At 39.4% G+C, this 16,506-nt stretch overlaps 1 protein-coding gene across 1 annotated transcript in view; it reads right to left on the minus strand.

Moving 5' to 3' along the window:
- piezo1 (piezo type mechanosensitive ion channel component 1 (Er blood group)) overlaps positions 1-16,506 on the minus strand; it is a 110,772-nt gene that overhangs the window by 62,122 nt on the left and 32,144 nt on the right. The window contains exon 3 of the mRNA XM_078288904.1: positions 2,181-2,346. Coding sequence (XP_078145030.1) covers positions 2,181-2,346 — 166 coding nt within the window. The remainder of the gene's footprint in view (positions 1-2,180; positions 2,347-16,506) is intronic.

Here is a 16,506-nt window from a genome sequence, read left to right on the forward strand (position 1 = left end):
AAATTCAGGTAAGAAAAAAAATGATGAATGCCGAAATGTTCGTGGAAACGTTCGTAAGTACACTTTAAGATCAAATCTGATCGTACGCACGTTTCATGAATGAGGCCCAATCTCCCCTTTTATTCTGTCACTTATAAACAATTCCCTGGCTTTAAGCTCAGTCCCTCCTGATTTCAAACATGCAATGATTCAACCACTCCTTAAAAAACTTGGCCTTGATCCAGCAATTCTAACCAACTATCGTCCAATCTCAAAACTTCCATTTCTCTCCAAAATACTAGAAAAAGTTGTATATATCCAATTGACAACGTATATGAGTGGCAATCATCTATTTGAAAAATTTCAATCTGGTTTCAGATCGGGGCACAGCACAGAGACTGCTCTACTCAGTGTCATATGACCTCTACCAGGCTGCTGATGCTGGGAATTGTTCTGTATTAGTCCTGCTTGATCTTAGCATTCGACACTGTTGATCATAACATCTTACTTGACTGCCTTATGAAATTTGTTGGCATTAATGGCTTGGCTCTGGACTGGTTTAGGTTTTATCTCTCTGATAGATATTTCTCGGTCACATTAGGCAGTTTCACCTCCTCCTCTGCCAAACTCAACTGTGGGGTACCGCAAGGTTCAATTCTGGGTCCCATTCTCTTCTCTGTATATATGCTACCCTCAGGCAACATAATTAGCAGACACAATATTTCTTTTCACTTTTATGCAGATGACACACAATTATACCCTTCCCATGAAAAACTGCCTTGAGGACATAAAGCGCTGGATGTCTCAAAATGTTCTCAAACTCTATCAGGGTAAGACTGAAGTCATTTGGTTCTCCAATTATGACTCCAGGGCATCAGGAGGGTCTTGACACCTTGGTAACTAACATCAAGCCCTCTGCCAAAAACCTGGGATTTATTTTTGACTCCAATTTGTATTTTAACTCTCAAATACAATCAGTTACTCGGTCTTGTTTTTATCATTTAAGAAATACTTCTAAAATCAAGTCGTTTTTATCTCCCTCTGACCTGGAGAAAGTCATCCATGCTTTTATATCCTCACGTCTCAACTACTGCAACTCCCTTTATTCTGCTCTCAGTAAAAAAGCATTAAACCGTCTTCAGCTGGTTCAGAATGCAGCAGCTTGGCTTTTAACTGGAACTAGGAGAAGAGACCACACCACCATTTTAGCATCCCTCCATTGGCTTCCAATTTCCTTTATAATTCATTTAATTTATTTTTTTTTGTTTTTTTTGTTTGTTTCTTTTTTTGTAAGGATACATCTGTGTCAAGGGTCGCATTGATGCTTCTTAATTTTGACGATATTCTATATCATTTACACTTCTATACTTGTACAGGATGTCCGAAAGTCTGAGTGTAATGTAATGTTTATGTTGTGTCATCTTTGTCATCTGTGTCATGTTTGTATATATTGAAAAATGTAAATAAACTTAAAAGAAAAAGAAAAAAAAAAAAGAATTCATTTTAAGATTTTATTGATTACTTTTAAAGCCTTAAATGGATTAGCCCCAACCTACATTTCCGACCTACTCACCCCATATGTACAGGGACGCTCACTAAGGTAATCAAATAAGGCTCTGCTCCTGGTTCCAAGGGCTAATCTAGTAACTAAAGGGGAGACGGCATTTGCCACCAGGCCACCTAAGCTGTGGAATGACCTCCCTTTTAAACTTTGTACGGTCACCTGTCTCACTTCTTTTAAACGTCAACTAAAAACGCACCTTTTTAAACTTGCTTTTAACTGACTTTTATTATTTTATTCTTTTATTATTTTACTTGTACATTTTATTTGTATTTTATTATTTTCTCTTTATGTTCTTATGTTCTCATGGTTATTGATGCTCATATGGGACTACTTATGCCATATTTTGTTTTGTTTTTTAACAAAAGAAAAGAAGAACAATAGTTAAGAAAAGTGCTATATAAATAAAGTATATAAATATAGTATATAAATAAAGTTATAATTATTATTATTATTGAAGAACTAGGCGACCGGTTTTCCTCTAATATAGAGTAGAAATCTGATGAAGTCTTATCAGAAATTAGCTAGAAGGTAAACAGGAGACCTAGAGGAGAATAAAACATACACTTTCTGTCGGTCTCCCTCTCTACAGAATTCAAGTACCGACACCCACACCCACACCACACACACACTTACATACCTGGACAGTCCTATATGCCTGGTTATTGTGTCCCATTGTGAACAGTTGTCTCCCAGGGCGGCGTCCAGAGGAGGATGGGTGTATAGGACCGTCTGAAAGCAAATGTGAGCCAGTACAAAGAGTAGACTGGTGCAGAGTACGGCTCTGATGAAGCGACCAGTGTGACCTGAAGGAGAGAGAGAGAGAGAAAGAGGGGTGAGAAAGAAGATGGAGAGAAAAATTGGAGAGGAAATGGAATTCCTTCATGTATGGATGTACAGTCAAAATATAGAGACTTCATCTCAAATAAATCCCATAATTTCTAGTGTCTTCATGAACCAACTCATGAATAAACCCCTTATAAACCCATGATACTAACCTATGTTATTTTTAATTAATAGCCTAATTAATGTTTATGTTATGAGAAATTAAGGACATTTTAGGGATAAAATTACGGGGTTTGGTTTCGTAGTGATATCAGCCATCAGATTTTATAGATTTTTTTTCTACTGATTTTAGATGAATGCAACCAACAAGCACTTGCTAACTAGCTACTTCAACTCATCAAAACAATGTAACGTTACAAACGTCAATACCAAAGCGGTGAAAAATACGATTTGCCTGTTCAAAGCATTGTAGCTGCAGGCCGCTACATAGAAGCAATCAATCAGAACAGAGTCAGAACAGAGAGACCCATCAACCAGCTTGATCACAGTGTGAAGAAGTAGTTAGGAGAGTTGAGCATGAAATGTGCTCAGCAGCGAGAATCCTGATCTTGGCTTCAAGTCCAATAAGCTAACCATTAACTATGTCAGAGCTGCATTCCTCTGGTCTCGTTAAATGAGCGGAATCACCCTTTAATGAGCCCTCTGGGAACACTGAAACACCATTTGTCTTTCGATCTCTCTCTCTCTCCCCCTGACTCTATACACTATTTATCTTTCTATCTCTCCCCCCAACACACACACACACACACACACACAGCGGTGTGCCAACGCAGTGTGGGATTTAATAGGGCGAGGTGCATATGAGTAGTGTGATCCACAATAATGTCGTGATGAAATCTGCGACAGGCTTTCACTAAAGCCTCAGTGAAGAGGCTTTCAGCAGCTGACCTCTTAAATAAACCAGCCGGTGCCAAGCCAACTTTTCTACCTTTGTTGCATGTCAGCCCCCACCGGGAGAACCAGGATATGGTGATAAATAAATTAGGCTTAGCATACAACATCTGTGACAACCTGCCACTTTGCAAACAGCATTTTATACACACACTGGCTTGTGGGAGTAACAGATTACATGCAACAGGCTCTATGAACCACTAATCCCTAAAATAACCTCACATTTTCATTCATTTACATGAATTCACCCCTTAATTCATGCAAAATCCCCTTAAAATTAAGGGAGTTAGTAATGGGGGGGATCCCATCGAAACCTCCTTAAACACACTCTTTATTTTCTAATTTAATGAAAATTCAGGGAGACAGGAACTTTTCCATTAATTTCCACTTAATAATCCTGTAAAACTGCCCAAAAGGCATGAAAAATCCCTTAATTACAAGTGTCTCTGTGAATCAACCCATGAATAAATCCCTTATAAACTCATGATACTAACATTACTTTTTTAAAGCTATGTTATTTTTAATGGATAATTAATGTTTATGTAATGGAGAAATTAAGCACATTTCAGGGATAAAATTAAGGTGTTTGGTTTCGATTTCAGTGACTGTAAGGTGCCGGAAAACAAATCACAATTCTTTTTTCTTTTTTTTCTCCCATTGAATTGTATTGTATCTTAAGATAAATTCACAATTTCTTCCTGATTTGATTCCAAGCTGCATCTGCCTTACACAAGAGAGTCTATATAGAATCATATTACTGTTGAGGTTCCCCTGGCAGTGTTTGTGTTTCCAGCCCAACCTCCTCTGGATGGAAATCACACTACTGCCCTCTAACACCCTGCTCCTCCATAAACCCTCTAAAAATGTGTGTGTGTGTGTGTATGTGTGTGTGTGTGTGTGTGTGTGTGTGTGTGTGTGTGTGTGTGTGTGTGGGGTAGTTTCCACTATAAGGAACACAGAGAGGAATGCTGAATCTGAGTCACTGTTACAGCAGCTTTGATAGTTGGCTGCTTGGATTTCCTGATTTTCCACAGGAATGAAGGTTCCCAGGCTGGTAGAGGTATATGTCTTTGGTGCTCAGTGCTCATTCCAGTGGTGTTTCTGCACTGCTCTTCCCAGAGATCACCTGTCAATCAAACAGTGTGTCCAGTACTGTGACGTCTTTTTCCTTGGATTTTCTGTTGATGAAGTTTGAGTTTCTCTTTTCTTTGTCTGTTCAACCATGGTGGCTATCACTGCTCATGCTAACTACCCAGTTCTTCTTCTATTGATTCCAAACAAACCGGAAGCGTAAAACGCATCACTTCCTGTGCGCCAGGGAAGAGCTACCGGGTGTTTAGAACAGCAAATGTAAAAGCTTTCATGAACTGGATATAGTTTACAATTGTGATTGTATCAAAGTTTTATCAATCAGATAACTGGACATTTATTTATATGAAAATGCCACAGATTATTACTTTAAAGTTGAATTATACACAAAAACATGCCATCCGAATTCTAAGTATATATATACAGTACTGTGCAAAAGTCTTACGCACATGTAAAAAACATTCCTTAAAGCAAAGATGCTTTCAAAAATAATGAAATGAAGTTTCTAAATATAAAAAAAAAATACTATAAAGAGCAGTCTACTAACACAATGCAATGGCATAATGCAGAAAAACAAATAAACATCTAAGACAAAATTTATATAAAATATATAGGGTGCCTAAGACTTTCGCACAGTACTGTATATATATATATATATATGTATATATATATATATATATATATATATATATATATATTACATGAGTCTGTTAAATACATTTGGGTATTAGATACAATATGGTATCCATATTTCAGGCAGTAAATCGGACACATTCTCCCTGCTGCCCGGTTGAAAGGTATACCCAGTGTGCAATTCAGAGTGTGTAGATGTCACCAGCTGTACTATGTTACTGTCCCCAGTATAAATTTAGATCAGAGATGGGACAACCCTTCAGTGGCAAAGACACTATCAAGACTGTGTGTGTTACCCTCCATTTGGCCCAGGCATTACACTGTATCACACAAACACTCCCCTTCACCCTTGCTGTTCCTCACCAACGTTTTCACATACAACACACTTGATGACCAGCTGGATTTGAGGAACACACATTTGACGACTAGTTTAATTTGGGGAACATGCACTTGGCAACTAGTTTGATTTGGAAAACACACACTTGACGACGGACTGTATCCAGGTAATGGCACACAGCATACATTGTTAGGCAACACTTATGGCAATGATTAAAAGTGCAATAAATAAGATATTTACTTTTCCATAGTGCAAAATGACCATAATATATATAATATCAATGACTCATCGATTACTTGGCCAGCTACTGAGATTTCTGGCCTTCAAAATTCACTTTCCCCGTATTCTGTCCCTTACCCTTACGTTTTAGGGGGAAAAAATCCCACCTCTTGGAGTTTCAAGGCACTCCATGCTTTAAAGATAATGTTCTGCTTAACTGTACAGTCGGCAGTGGAGAGAGGAGACAGAAAAGACAGGCAAGATGTTCGTAATATACTGTATATCTTATTGACTTTTCATTTCATTTCATTTTTTATTAAGTATTGTGAATGGATACTCTGCTTCTTTACGTGGATACAGTCACACAGCAACATTTTTTACTTTTCACTTGTCTACACTGAGGTGATCGACCACCGCCAGCATGACTACTCATAATCAGAATTATGCAAGCATGGAATAAGGCAATATTACTAGCACCTTTATTTAGATCTCAAATCTGCATTCAATAAAACCAAACTCATAATCATATACTTGAAATGCTCCAATGTTACCAGAGTATCAAGCTTCAATATACACTGTAATTAATTCCACGTATGAGGGGAATTCAATTTAAAAGAAGTCTGTCCTAAATCCAAGCTAATTCAAGATCCCTGGAGCTCAAGCCATTCAGACTGGATATTGTAGGTTCCAGTAGTGATGTGATAATGGACAAGAGCTTAATAAACAAATACCAAAGCTTGTCTCTTCTATAGAGACAAGTGCTATAGTTGTCCCCAGTTATGAGCTGAGTGGTAGAGAACATTAAGGGCTTTAAGGTTGGAGACAGCTGCATGTCTAAATATTACATCTCCATAATACAGAAGAGAAAGAAATAATGACTACACCATTGCAAGGACTGTTTCTGTACAAACTTTTTAGCCAGATTTTCGATATAGGATTTAAAGTGAATTTATCATCAAACCAGATGCCCAGATATTTATAATAAGGGACAGAGTCAATATGAGTACCATTTAAAGTACAAATCTGGACATAACTATAGTCAAGTTTTCTAGCTCATCCTAAGTTTTATTTTATCAGCATTCAACACAAGAGCCCCATAAGAAGCTTCTGGAGAGCATCAAAGGCAAGTTGCAGGTTCTGCCGATTATACAAAACAGTGCAACAGTACAAAACTGCATCATCTACATAAGGGTTTACTTAAGAAGCATTTATTGAAGAGGCAATGCCATTAATATAAATAGTATAGAGGACTGGGCCTAATATTGATCACTGTGGAACCCCTTTAGTTATCCTTAAAAACTCTGAACATACATTCCCTACCTTTACACACTGACAGATGATTTTAAAACCAGGCACAGGCAGCAGTGTCAAAACCAAGGAGTGAAAGTCTATTCAACGGAAATAAATGGATGTTAGCTATCTCACATTTATTGTCACTCTTATGTAGTGGCAGCACACAACCAGCCTTCCTTATTCGGAGTAAATGCTAATTGTATTTATTATATTATTAACATTCAAAATTTTGATCTGAGGGAGAGCACTGCACTTGAAATGACACCTGTTTTGGTGTTTATTAAATTTATACACCTACTCTAAATGACTTGCCAAGTGGCAGAGACTGTTCGATCATATGCTGATTATGAGGCAGTGTGACACGGTCAATGCACCGCAGATTTACCATCTAAATCTCCTAAGGCTAGTGCAATAGTGGGTCCATTTACACCAGATCAGCAAACGGAGGAGAAATCCTGATTGGAGGCTTGGTCGGAACCTGCGTGGTTGCCAAAAATAATCTGAAAACAAAAAAAGTTTACAGATTCCAACTTTACAGACTCATCTGAGCCGCCAAGTTGGATATTGACCAGTTGGATATTGTGAAATGAGCACAAAGTCTGAAACGCAGATTACGTGTTGTGGACACAAATTATGTGAAGATTACTTTCCTCCTCCACAAATTGGATTCTATGACATTAACACAAATTGGATTTAGTGACAACAGCATGAATTGGACAAGCCATTTTCACCTAAAAGTTGGCTAGCGGTTAAGTTTAGTTAAGTATAACAACTTTGGTTAAGGTTAGGGTTAAGGTTATGGTTAGGTTTAAGCAACTAAAAGAACTTGGTTAAGTCAAGTCAAGTCAAATTTATTTATATAGCACATTTCATACGCCAAGCGTAGACTCAATGTGCTTCAGGATAAAAAGCAACAAATAGGCAAAGAACATAACAAAATGATGGTAAGCATATCAAATAGATACAGTACGTTCAAGACAGCACACAGTAACCACACACACACACAGTTAACACAGTTAACCACATCCTTTTCAGCTAACCCAAGGCTTGTGAAAAAAGATATGTTTTAAATCTGCTTTTAAAAGAAGACACTGTTGTAGTAAACCTTAGTTCATACGGTAGAGAATTCCAGAGAGTGGGACCATAATGACTGAAGGCACCATAAACTGATTTAGAATTTATTCTAGGTATAGTTAGGAGACCTTTGCTTGATGATCTAAGGGATCGTCCGGTGTGTACTCAGTGAGCATGTCAGCAATGTAAGAAGGTGCTAAGCCATTCATAGATTTAAAAACAAGAAGGAGAATTTTAAAATCAATTCTTTGTTTTACTGGGAGCCAGTGAAGAGAAGTTAAAATAGGAGTGATATGTTCAGACTTTTTAGTTTTAGTTAATACTCTGGCTGCAGTGTTCTGAATGAGCTGGAGTTTATTTAACGCCTGCTTAGTTAGTTCAGCAAAAAGTGCATTACAATAATCAAGTCTGCTAGAAATGAATGCATGAACTAGCTTTTCAGAGTCTGACTGTGAGAGAAAGCATCTAACTTTAGATATATTTCTTAAATGATAAAAGGCAGTCTTGGAGATATTAGATATGTGTTTCTGGAAGCTAAGATCAGAATCCAAAATCACACCCAAGTTTCTAACATGCTCACAGGGTTTTAACGACAGAGGAGTCAACAAAGAATGGACCTGGTGCCTCAAAGCCTTAGGACCCACTAAAAGGATCTCTGTTTTGTCATCATTGAATCATTGGTTGATGGTTGATGGTTAGGGAAAGGCTTTGGTCATGGTTAAATAAAAAAGACTTTACCTAAAAATTAAAACTTCACTCACAGTTGAAATCTTCTTGGTATGTATTGGGAATCAAACGCGGGTCATCAGAGTTGAATGCAAATACATACACACATCCACCACCCTGACCACAACCTTTCGTGGTGGGAACATGTATTTCTCTCATTTCAATTTTCATGCATGCAGCACATATTTGTATTTTAAGTGATCGTGGTACGAACTTCTAGTGTTTCCCCAGCCTAAGAGAGAGGTGAAGCGAGAGTGCTCCTGTTTCTTTAGTGACCACAGTAATTAAGAGGTGAATTAAGTCCGTAGTTGATTTTTCTATGGACACCCATACAGTATTTTACAGTATACATTGAAAGGCTCGGCTTGGCCCGGGTCATGAAACATTTTACTAGTTGTGTTATAGCTGGCCCTGAATCTCATTTGGACTTGTTAACACATGCAACACAACACAGCTTTCATCTTTCTTTTATAAATCACCTTGGCAAGATGCCCCCTTTCAGAGCTCATCTCAACACTGTCCTTTCATTATACTGTCTATAACACTCTCTCATTTATCACAGTGACAGACTGTCTGGGTATCCAGGTAATGACACACAGGATATATTGTTAGGCAACACTCTAGATGGCAATGATTAAAGGTGCATTTTTACTTTCCCATGGACCATGTATCTGCAGCGGTTGAATAGTACCAATGACTCAATAATGACTTTGTCAGGTGCTGAGATTTCTGGCTTTCAAAACTCACTTTCCGGCACTAGTGTGTTTTGGGGAAAAAGGCATCTCTATATCATATGTACTCCATTTCATTCCTCAGGTTTATTTTGATAATCAATATTACTTTGGCTCTCAGGTGACTATGTTCATATTGGTGCACGTTTTCAGTTTGACTTGCAGTTTTGACTATCCTTGCTGTCTTTCAAACAGGACCTACTCTGTCTATATGATGCTAACCATCACACACATACAAAGACACACACACAGCCAACGCTGTTTGATAGTTTGGTCCAGGGTGGAAACTCTTTCCTGATATAATGTGTCCCAGACATGGAATCAGTCATTTCCCAAGTCCAGTAAAACCAGGTGGATTATGAGCTTCTTAGTTAGTTGTATAAATAATTAATAAGCCTTGGCTATCTATGTTCAGCCCTGTATGGACAAATGATTGTGAACCCCAAAGGGTCCTGTAGTGCAAAAAATTTCAATTGTTTCAAAATTAAGAAACTGTGTGTGTCCAAACACCCAAAATGAAATACAAAATCAGACACACCTCAATCTTCCAAGATATACTGATATGAAAAATGTAAAAAAAAGGAGAGGGGGGCTCTGCGTGAATGAATAAGTAACTGAATTAGTACCACAAGAACATTTTACTCTTCCATTTGATTGTATGGAAACCTGTGAAGTTCTTTGGCAGTGTTGCTTATGACATTATTAGTTATTATGTTATCATCAGAGTACCTGGGCACTTCATTAATCAGAAGACCTGGAGAAGAAAAAGAGAGAGGAAAATGACCAAGGTGTTAACGGAGAAAATGAAAGAGGCTGAGGAGCAGAGTGAGAAGGTAGGACAGCAGAGAAGGCTACAAGACATGGAGTTTGACCTGCTGAACGACAGGTAATACTGCAGTGGAGGATCAGTGTTTGAGGAGCTGCTTGTGGAGATTGAGTAGCTCAAGAAAGCGTGTGACCAGGATAAACGTGAGCTTCAGGAGATAAGAGCCACCGTCAATCACTGTAAACTGGTGGTGGACAAGACATATGCTCAAGTCAAAGTTGAACAGGCAAAGGTGCAGCAGAGAGATCCTTGAAACCGATGAAGGACAATGAGCAGCCCAGCTGGATGAGCTGCGCCAGGGCTGAGGAGAAGCTATCAAAGGCTCTTGAGATAGGAAGGAAATAGGAAATGGAAAAAGCGAAGACAGATGACCTCCACTCAACCTTAGCTGAGAGTGACAGGGAGAGAACCATTCTGCACGATGCCACTGATGAGCTCCGGGTTGGGAGAGCCAGGGTGGAGAAGAAGGAGACTGAAAGGCTGAACAGTCTTAAACTGGCTGAGCTTCGGATAGCCCTGGCTGATTGTGAGGGGAAGAGGGTCCCTGTACTTGAAGCAACTGAAGAAGTCCAGGCTGGTAGAGGTAGGATGGAGAAGGATAGACAGATGGAGAAAGAGTAGTAGAGTCACCACTGCAGGGGTCTAGAGGTGAGCTGCTGCTGAATGAAGCTCAACATCGACAGGCTCTCCATCAGCAGGCTGCCGAACTATGCCAGGTACAAGTCACAGACCTTCAGACTGATTTGATGACCAGCCTCAAGGAGTGGCAGAGAAATACTGACTCCCTGTGTTCAAAGCCTGTCAGAGGAAGGCAGAGGAGCACCTAGAGTTCATTATCCAGGACTGGCAGAGCAACAGAGAGGCAATGACGTCAGGCTTTCAAAAGCCCCTGTTTACCCTGAGGTGAAGCAGCAGCTGAGATCCCACCTGAGTGACCCTGAGACTAAACAGGCTGCTCTCCTCAGTGAGAAACAAGAGGCCCTGACTACCACGGAACAGCTGAAGTCCTGCATGGAGAACATGAAAAATGAGGGCAAGAACACCAAGAGGCATCTAGAGATGGCCCAACCTTGGAAACCTCCAAACAAGCTGCTGAGGTGAGTCAGGCTTCCATGGTGGAACTATAGAGAGCCGGCTGAAGTCTGAAAAAGCCACTGACTCGGAGATTGAGAACCAGCTAAGGACCAGCAAGGCCACCATCTCAGAGCTTGAGAGTCAACTGAAGTCCAGCCAGGCTGTTATTACCGCAACTGGCCCAATGGGAGAGAGAGAGAGACAGAAATTCTCCTCATTGAGAAAGAGGAGGCGCTTGCTGCTCAGAAAAATAGAGCCAATCTTCAAAACTCTTAATTGGGTAATCTGTTCTTTCAATCTCAAGAGGAACAGTGGTCTTGAGGCCATGGTTCAGTTGACCAAAGAGTTGGCCAAAGTCCAGGCTACTCTTTGGGATGTGGAGAGGAGCAAAAGGGGGCTAAAGATCAGCTGGCCTCCCACCAGGTCCAGTGGGATGAAGAGCGAGCCAGACTCCTGCCATGAAAGCGGGAGGCCAGGGTCACCAGAAAGAGGGCAGAACAAGACTTAATACCCATAAAACCCCCCAACACATCATCCTGAAAGCAGAGGTGTGAGAGGCTAAGCCCCTCAAGGAAAGACTGGCAGAAAGGGACAGCTTGGAGAAAAATAAAATTGAGACCCTTGAACTCCAGTGGAAGAAGCTGGAGGCTGAACTGAATGAAAAAAGATACTAGTGCTGGAAGAGGAGAAATGAGAGTCAGGTACAGATGGCCAGGATATTCTTTTAAGCTTTATAACATATTTGTCTGTTCAAGTTTGAGTTATAACCTCTGTTTCTCTGCCCAACAGCCGGCAAAGAAAAAGAAGTACGGATGCAAAGCAGAAGATTGTTGACACTGGAGAAACAAAATAGGAACAAAACAAGGAAATAGCATTAATTTCTTTCAAGGCACGTTATATGAAATGAGAATGTCTTGAAAAAGCTAATCAACTTCTGAAACTGAACGTTGACTATGGGAGTCTTGCACATGATGTATGAATTTATTATTTGAACGAATCCCAATTGTTTGGTAATGCACAGCCCATCTTTCCCTGTTTATCTGTGGCTGAGAGCTAAAACTGGCTTTTAATTCTCAGAGCATAGCAATGCTGGTTCCTATTACAGATATAATCCTTTTTCCCCTGCCAGGCTTTACAGAGCTCTGGATGTGTGCGTGTGTATGTGTGTGTGTTGGCAAGTCGAGGGGTTTTCCATCAGGGGAACTCTCCCCTATTCTCTCTCTGTCTCTCTCTAGCTGTTCTCCCACCAAAATAAAAGCCTCTCCGCATTTCCACATTTCAGTTAAACAGCACACAAAGAGTGTCAGAGAGAGGAAAGGGAGGGAGTGTGAAACTAAGAGAAGTTTTCATCCATCTGTCAAGTAACAAATGCGTTTCCATTGCTATTTATCGCATAATTTCATTATTGGCAAAAATACATCCTGTGATTCGCATAAAAATACTTGGATGGAATAGAAAAGAATAGAAAGCAGTGTTTCCCACAGTTTGGCAATGGAGTAATAAACTGCCATCTTATTATCGCTATAGTTTAGTAAGTAAGTAAGTAAGTAAGTAAACATAACATACATGCATATGGTGTAGGCTATGGTCCAACCAGGGTTATTATAGTTTGGGATTTTACTTTTTTTAAATATCTGTTTTTCAATTTTTATTCCAATTGCAGTTTAGTTTAGTTAGTTTTTAGTGTATTTTGTTTTTTCAAGGCATTTTCACATTGTAATAGTCCTTTTAAAGTCCAAACCACAGTTCGCCAGGTTGTTACATTGTATTGGTCCGGTTCGTTTCACGCCAACTATAATATCAAGCGGACCTATTGGACAGATATTTTGGTGGGAGTACAAAAAAATCTAACTAGAATGGCACTCAGAGGGCATTCACATTATAATGCTACACCTTGACACTGAACGACCCTGTAGTATTCTGGGGGACTTTTAATTTGAAGCAACCGGAAGGTTTTTCTCTATCTAATGATATTTCAAGGCTTGTAATATATGTAGAAGGGTGAAATGACTTGTGAAAACTATCAACAAGTCAGAAGAACTCCCCTGTGAACAGTATGTCTGCATTAGGTGAGTGTATATACGTTTTTTTGGGGAAAATAATGACCAAGGCAGGTGTGCCGTTTGCGTCTCCTTACCGACCTTGGAGAAAAAAAGAGAAAAGAATATCGTGACGACTCCACAGTTGCTACTGGCTAGATTACAATACCTACCAAGCTAGAGTTGTAAACTCTTTCCTCTTTGCTGTAATTTGGCTAAAAACAACCCAAACAACCCGCCGTGAAGCAACAAAACATTGTGCACATATGGTCATTTCTTCTCTTTGGATCGGACTTTATCAAATTTGTCTTAGTTTTAGTTTTAGTTTACTATAATGTCCTTGGTTCCAACTTTGTCTCTCTACTCAGTTTCCTCAGATGTTGACCAACACCATGTAGGCACAATGAATTATGGTCATTGTAGTTCACTAACGCGCTTGTCTTTTTTGACAGCATTAAATCTTGCTGTTTTGAAATCTAAATCAGCGAGAAATGGCAGGTTTGAACACCAGCCTTGTGGATCACAGCACCCAAAATGAATCTTAAGCAAAAATGTACTTGGGCAGCTGTTAATTTACCTGGGCAGGCAGCCCATATATTAACATTATATGAGAAACACTGGAGAGAGAGCAAGGGGAAGATGGAAGGATGAGGATGGCGAAAACCAGACGGCCTCAGTCTGTCGCTGCGTTTCACTGTTTATCATCAGCAGGAGAAAGGACAGAAATTAAATTGTACAGAAAGAAAGAAAGAAAGAAACAATGAAGGAAAGAAGGTCTATGAAAAGAGAACAAAGGTCAGAATTTCAGGGTTCTATTTAGTCCACTTCCTGGTTCACACTGATGTTTGACATTACTGTATTTTGATTGGCTTACAGACAGGAAATGATAGCAGTCAACGGGCCTTGGAGGCATGAAAGAGATGATAAGCTGGACAAACACAACCAGTGAGTGAACCAGTGAGCGTGTGTTGCTTGATAAGAAACATTTCTATTGTTCGCAATCTGTGTGTGTGTGTGTGTGTGTGTGTGTGTGTGTGTACCGGATGTGTCAGAGCAGCATATTCATCCAGTGTTTATTGGTCTTTGATTAGGAATAAACCACACACCACTTTGTGTGTGTGTGTGTGTGTGTGTGTGTGTGTGTGTGTGTGTGTGTGTCCACTTCTCTGTCTTATCAGTTTGCCAGTCTGTCAGTCTTTGGCATCATGAGGATTGATTGTGTTCAAAATTTCATCACTTACTTCACTGTTGAGCTTTATGTAGCTTGGTAGGTATTGTTGCTCTCCAATACACACTCAAGGGCCCAAACCCAAAAAGTGACCTTTCAACACAATAACACTCACACTGCAATTGGACCTGTCTACATCTAATTTCCGATCATCCATTGGCTGAAACGTGTGTATATTGCGGTATTAGATATGTTATTTTAACTATCGTGAGCTAGTTTTCAAGTAGACCATTCAAGCACTCTGATGTTGCATTCAAGTCATTCCCAGCCAACTGGGAAAAGCCATTGAAGTCAACCTCCTAGTGGTAATCACAAGTAGAATATGCAGGATTTTTTGTGGCCTCCGATATCTCCCACCTTCCCACCTGACATTTCAAATTAAGGCAGTAAACATAGCAGGGAATCCACCAAAGTTGGCAGTCGAAGGGATTAAAAATTAAAATTATTAGTTATATTCACACTAATACAATCAACCTACAAAAAGCGAGAAATATTTGCTGTAGTTCGTTGGTGGTTTATTTTAAATTCAGAAATGATTTTGGATGTGGCGCTTTCAAACTGAAACAATGAAAGCATTCTGATGTGACCTGAATGCAGCAGAAAACCGGCAGCCATCGAAGTAAACAAGAAAGTGTGTTAACAACACTAAAAAATTGACTATTATAACTGAAATGTCATGATAACTATTCTATCACAGCTATTTAAAGACGTGGAACTACAGTGTGAGGGTTATTGTGTTTTCAGTTTTTTGGGGTTCAACTGTTGGAGCTTGCTTTGACCCTTGAGTGTGTATTGAGAGCTGGAGGAACATAAAGGTCTACAGTGAAGTAAGAGACTACACTTTGAACACAATCGATCATAATGATGACAAAAACTAGGAATCTAAGGTCCAGGTTGAAAATAACCAGAATTATCCTTTAATTTATACTTTATGTAGCATGGCATATATGTTTATATGCCATGCTACAACAGCTTATATGTGTCAATGTATGAGTAATACTTCATGTGAAATGAAACTATAGGCCTAATAATTATTTGGATAGTGTAAACTAGTGCTGTATGTGTGCAATGTGAAAAAAGTGTGGAAAAAACAGATGCCGTGTATGCAGGAAAAGTCAATGAAAGCAGGTGAACAGAGCAAGATGGATGCAACTTCACTCTAGGCGGCAAAAATTGAGGAGAAGAGGTGTTTGCTCTAACCAATCAGCTTCAAGCAAGAAATGTCTCTTCCCACCCAGTATTTACAGTGGGAAATGTGTCCAGTGGTTATTTGTGACCAGTAACACTGAGTAATGACATCTGGCCAAAAGGTTTATAAAAGCTACATTCCCCAAAGAAGACATCAGTGGTGCTACTGCCAAGCCTGGAAAAAAGGATTAAAATACAGCATGATAGAATAAAAATACAATGCTGAAGCACAGAAGCACAACTAATCTACATTCTCATCTAGAAAGATGTTAACAAAAACCACTAATCATAATAGGACTATAGAAAGATGTCAACCAAAACCACTAATCACAATGGGACTATAGAAGGATGTCAACCAAGACCACTAATCATAATGGGACTACAGACCACTTCTATTCCATCTACAAACTCTTTAATTTCCTTTAAGGAACACACTTTGTTCTGTTCATTGCAGTTTTTAGACAGAAGTGTCATCGTATACTTCACCCAGGAATTAACAGCAATATTATTATATAGTATAATAGTATTAACAATCATAAAACTAGAATAGATCATACAAATATAGGTCTACATAATGCAGTGGGGAAGTGTGTGTGTGTGTGTGTGTGTGTGTGTGTGTGTGTGTGCGTGCGTGTGGCATTTTCAAAACTCTAGTCTGTTTGCTTTGGTCCGAATCAGGAGAAGAGTTGTTACTTTGCTGCGTGGTTGGTTTGGTTATGTCTCACACTTAAAAATTTCAAGCAAACCGTAATTTACCAGCCAAAGCCACGTG

Source organism: Centroberyx gerrardi, chromosome 15 (assembly GCF_048128805.1).
Source record: "Centroberyx gerrardi isolate f3 chromosome 15, fCenGer3.hap1.cur.20231027, whole genome shotgun sequence".
In the NCBI taxonomy this organism is placed as follows: domain Eukaryota; kingdom Metazoa; phylum Chordata; class Actinopteri; order Beryciformes; family Berycidae; genus Centroberyx; species Centroberyx gerrardi.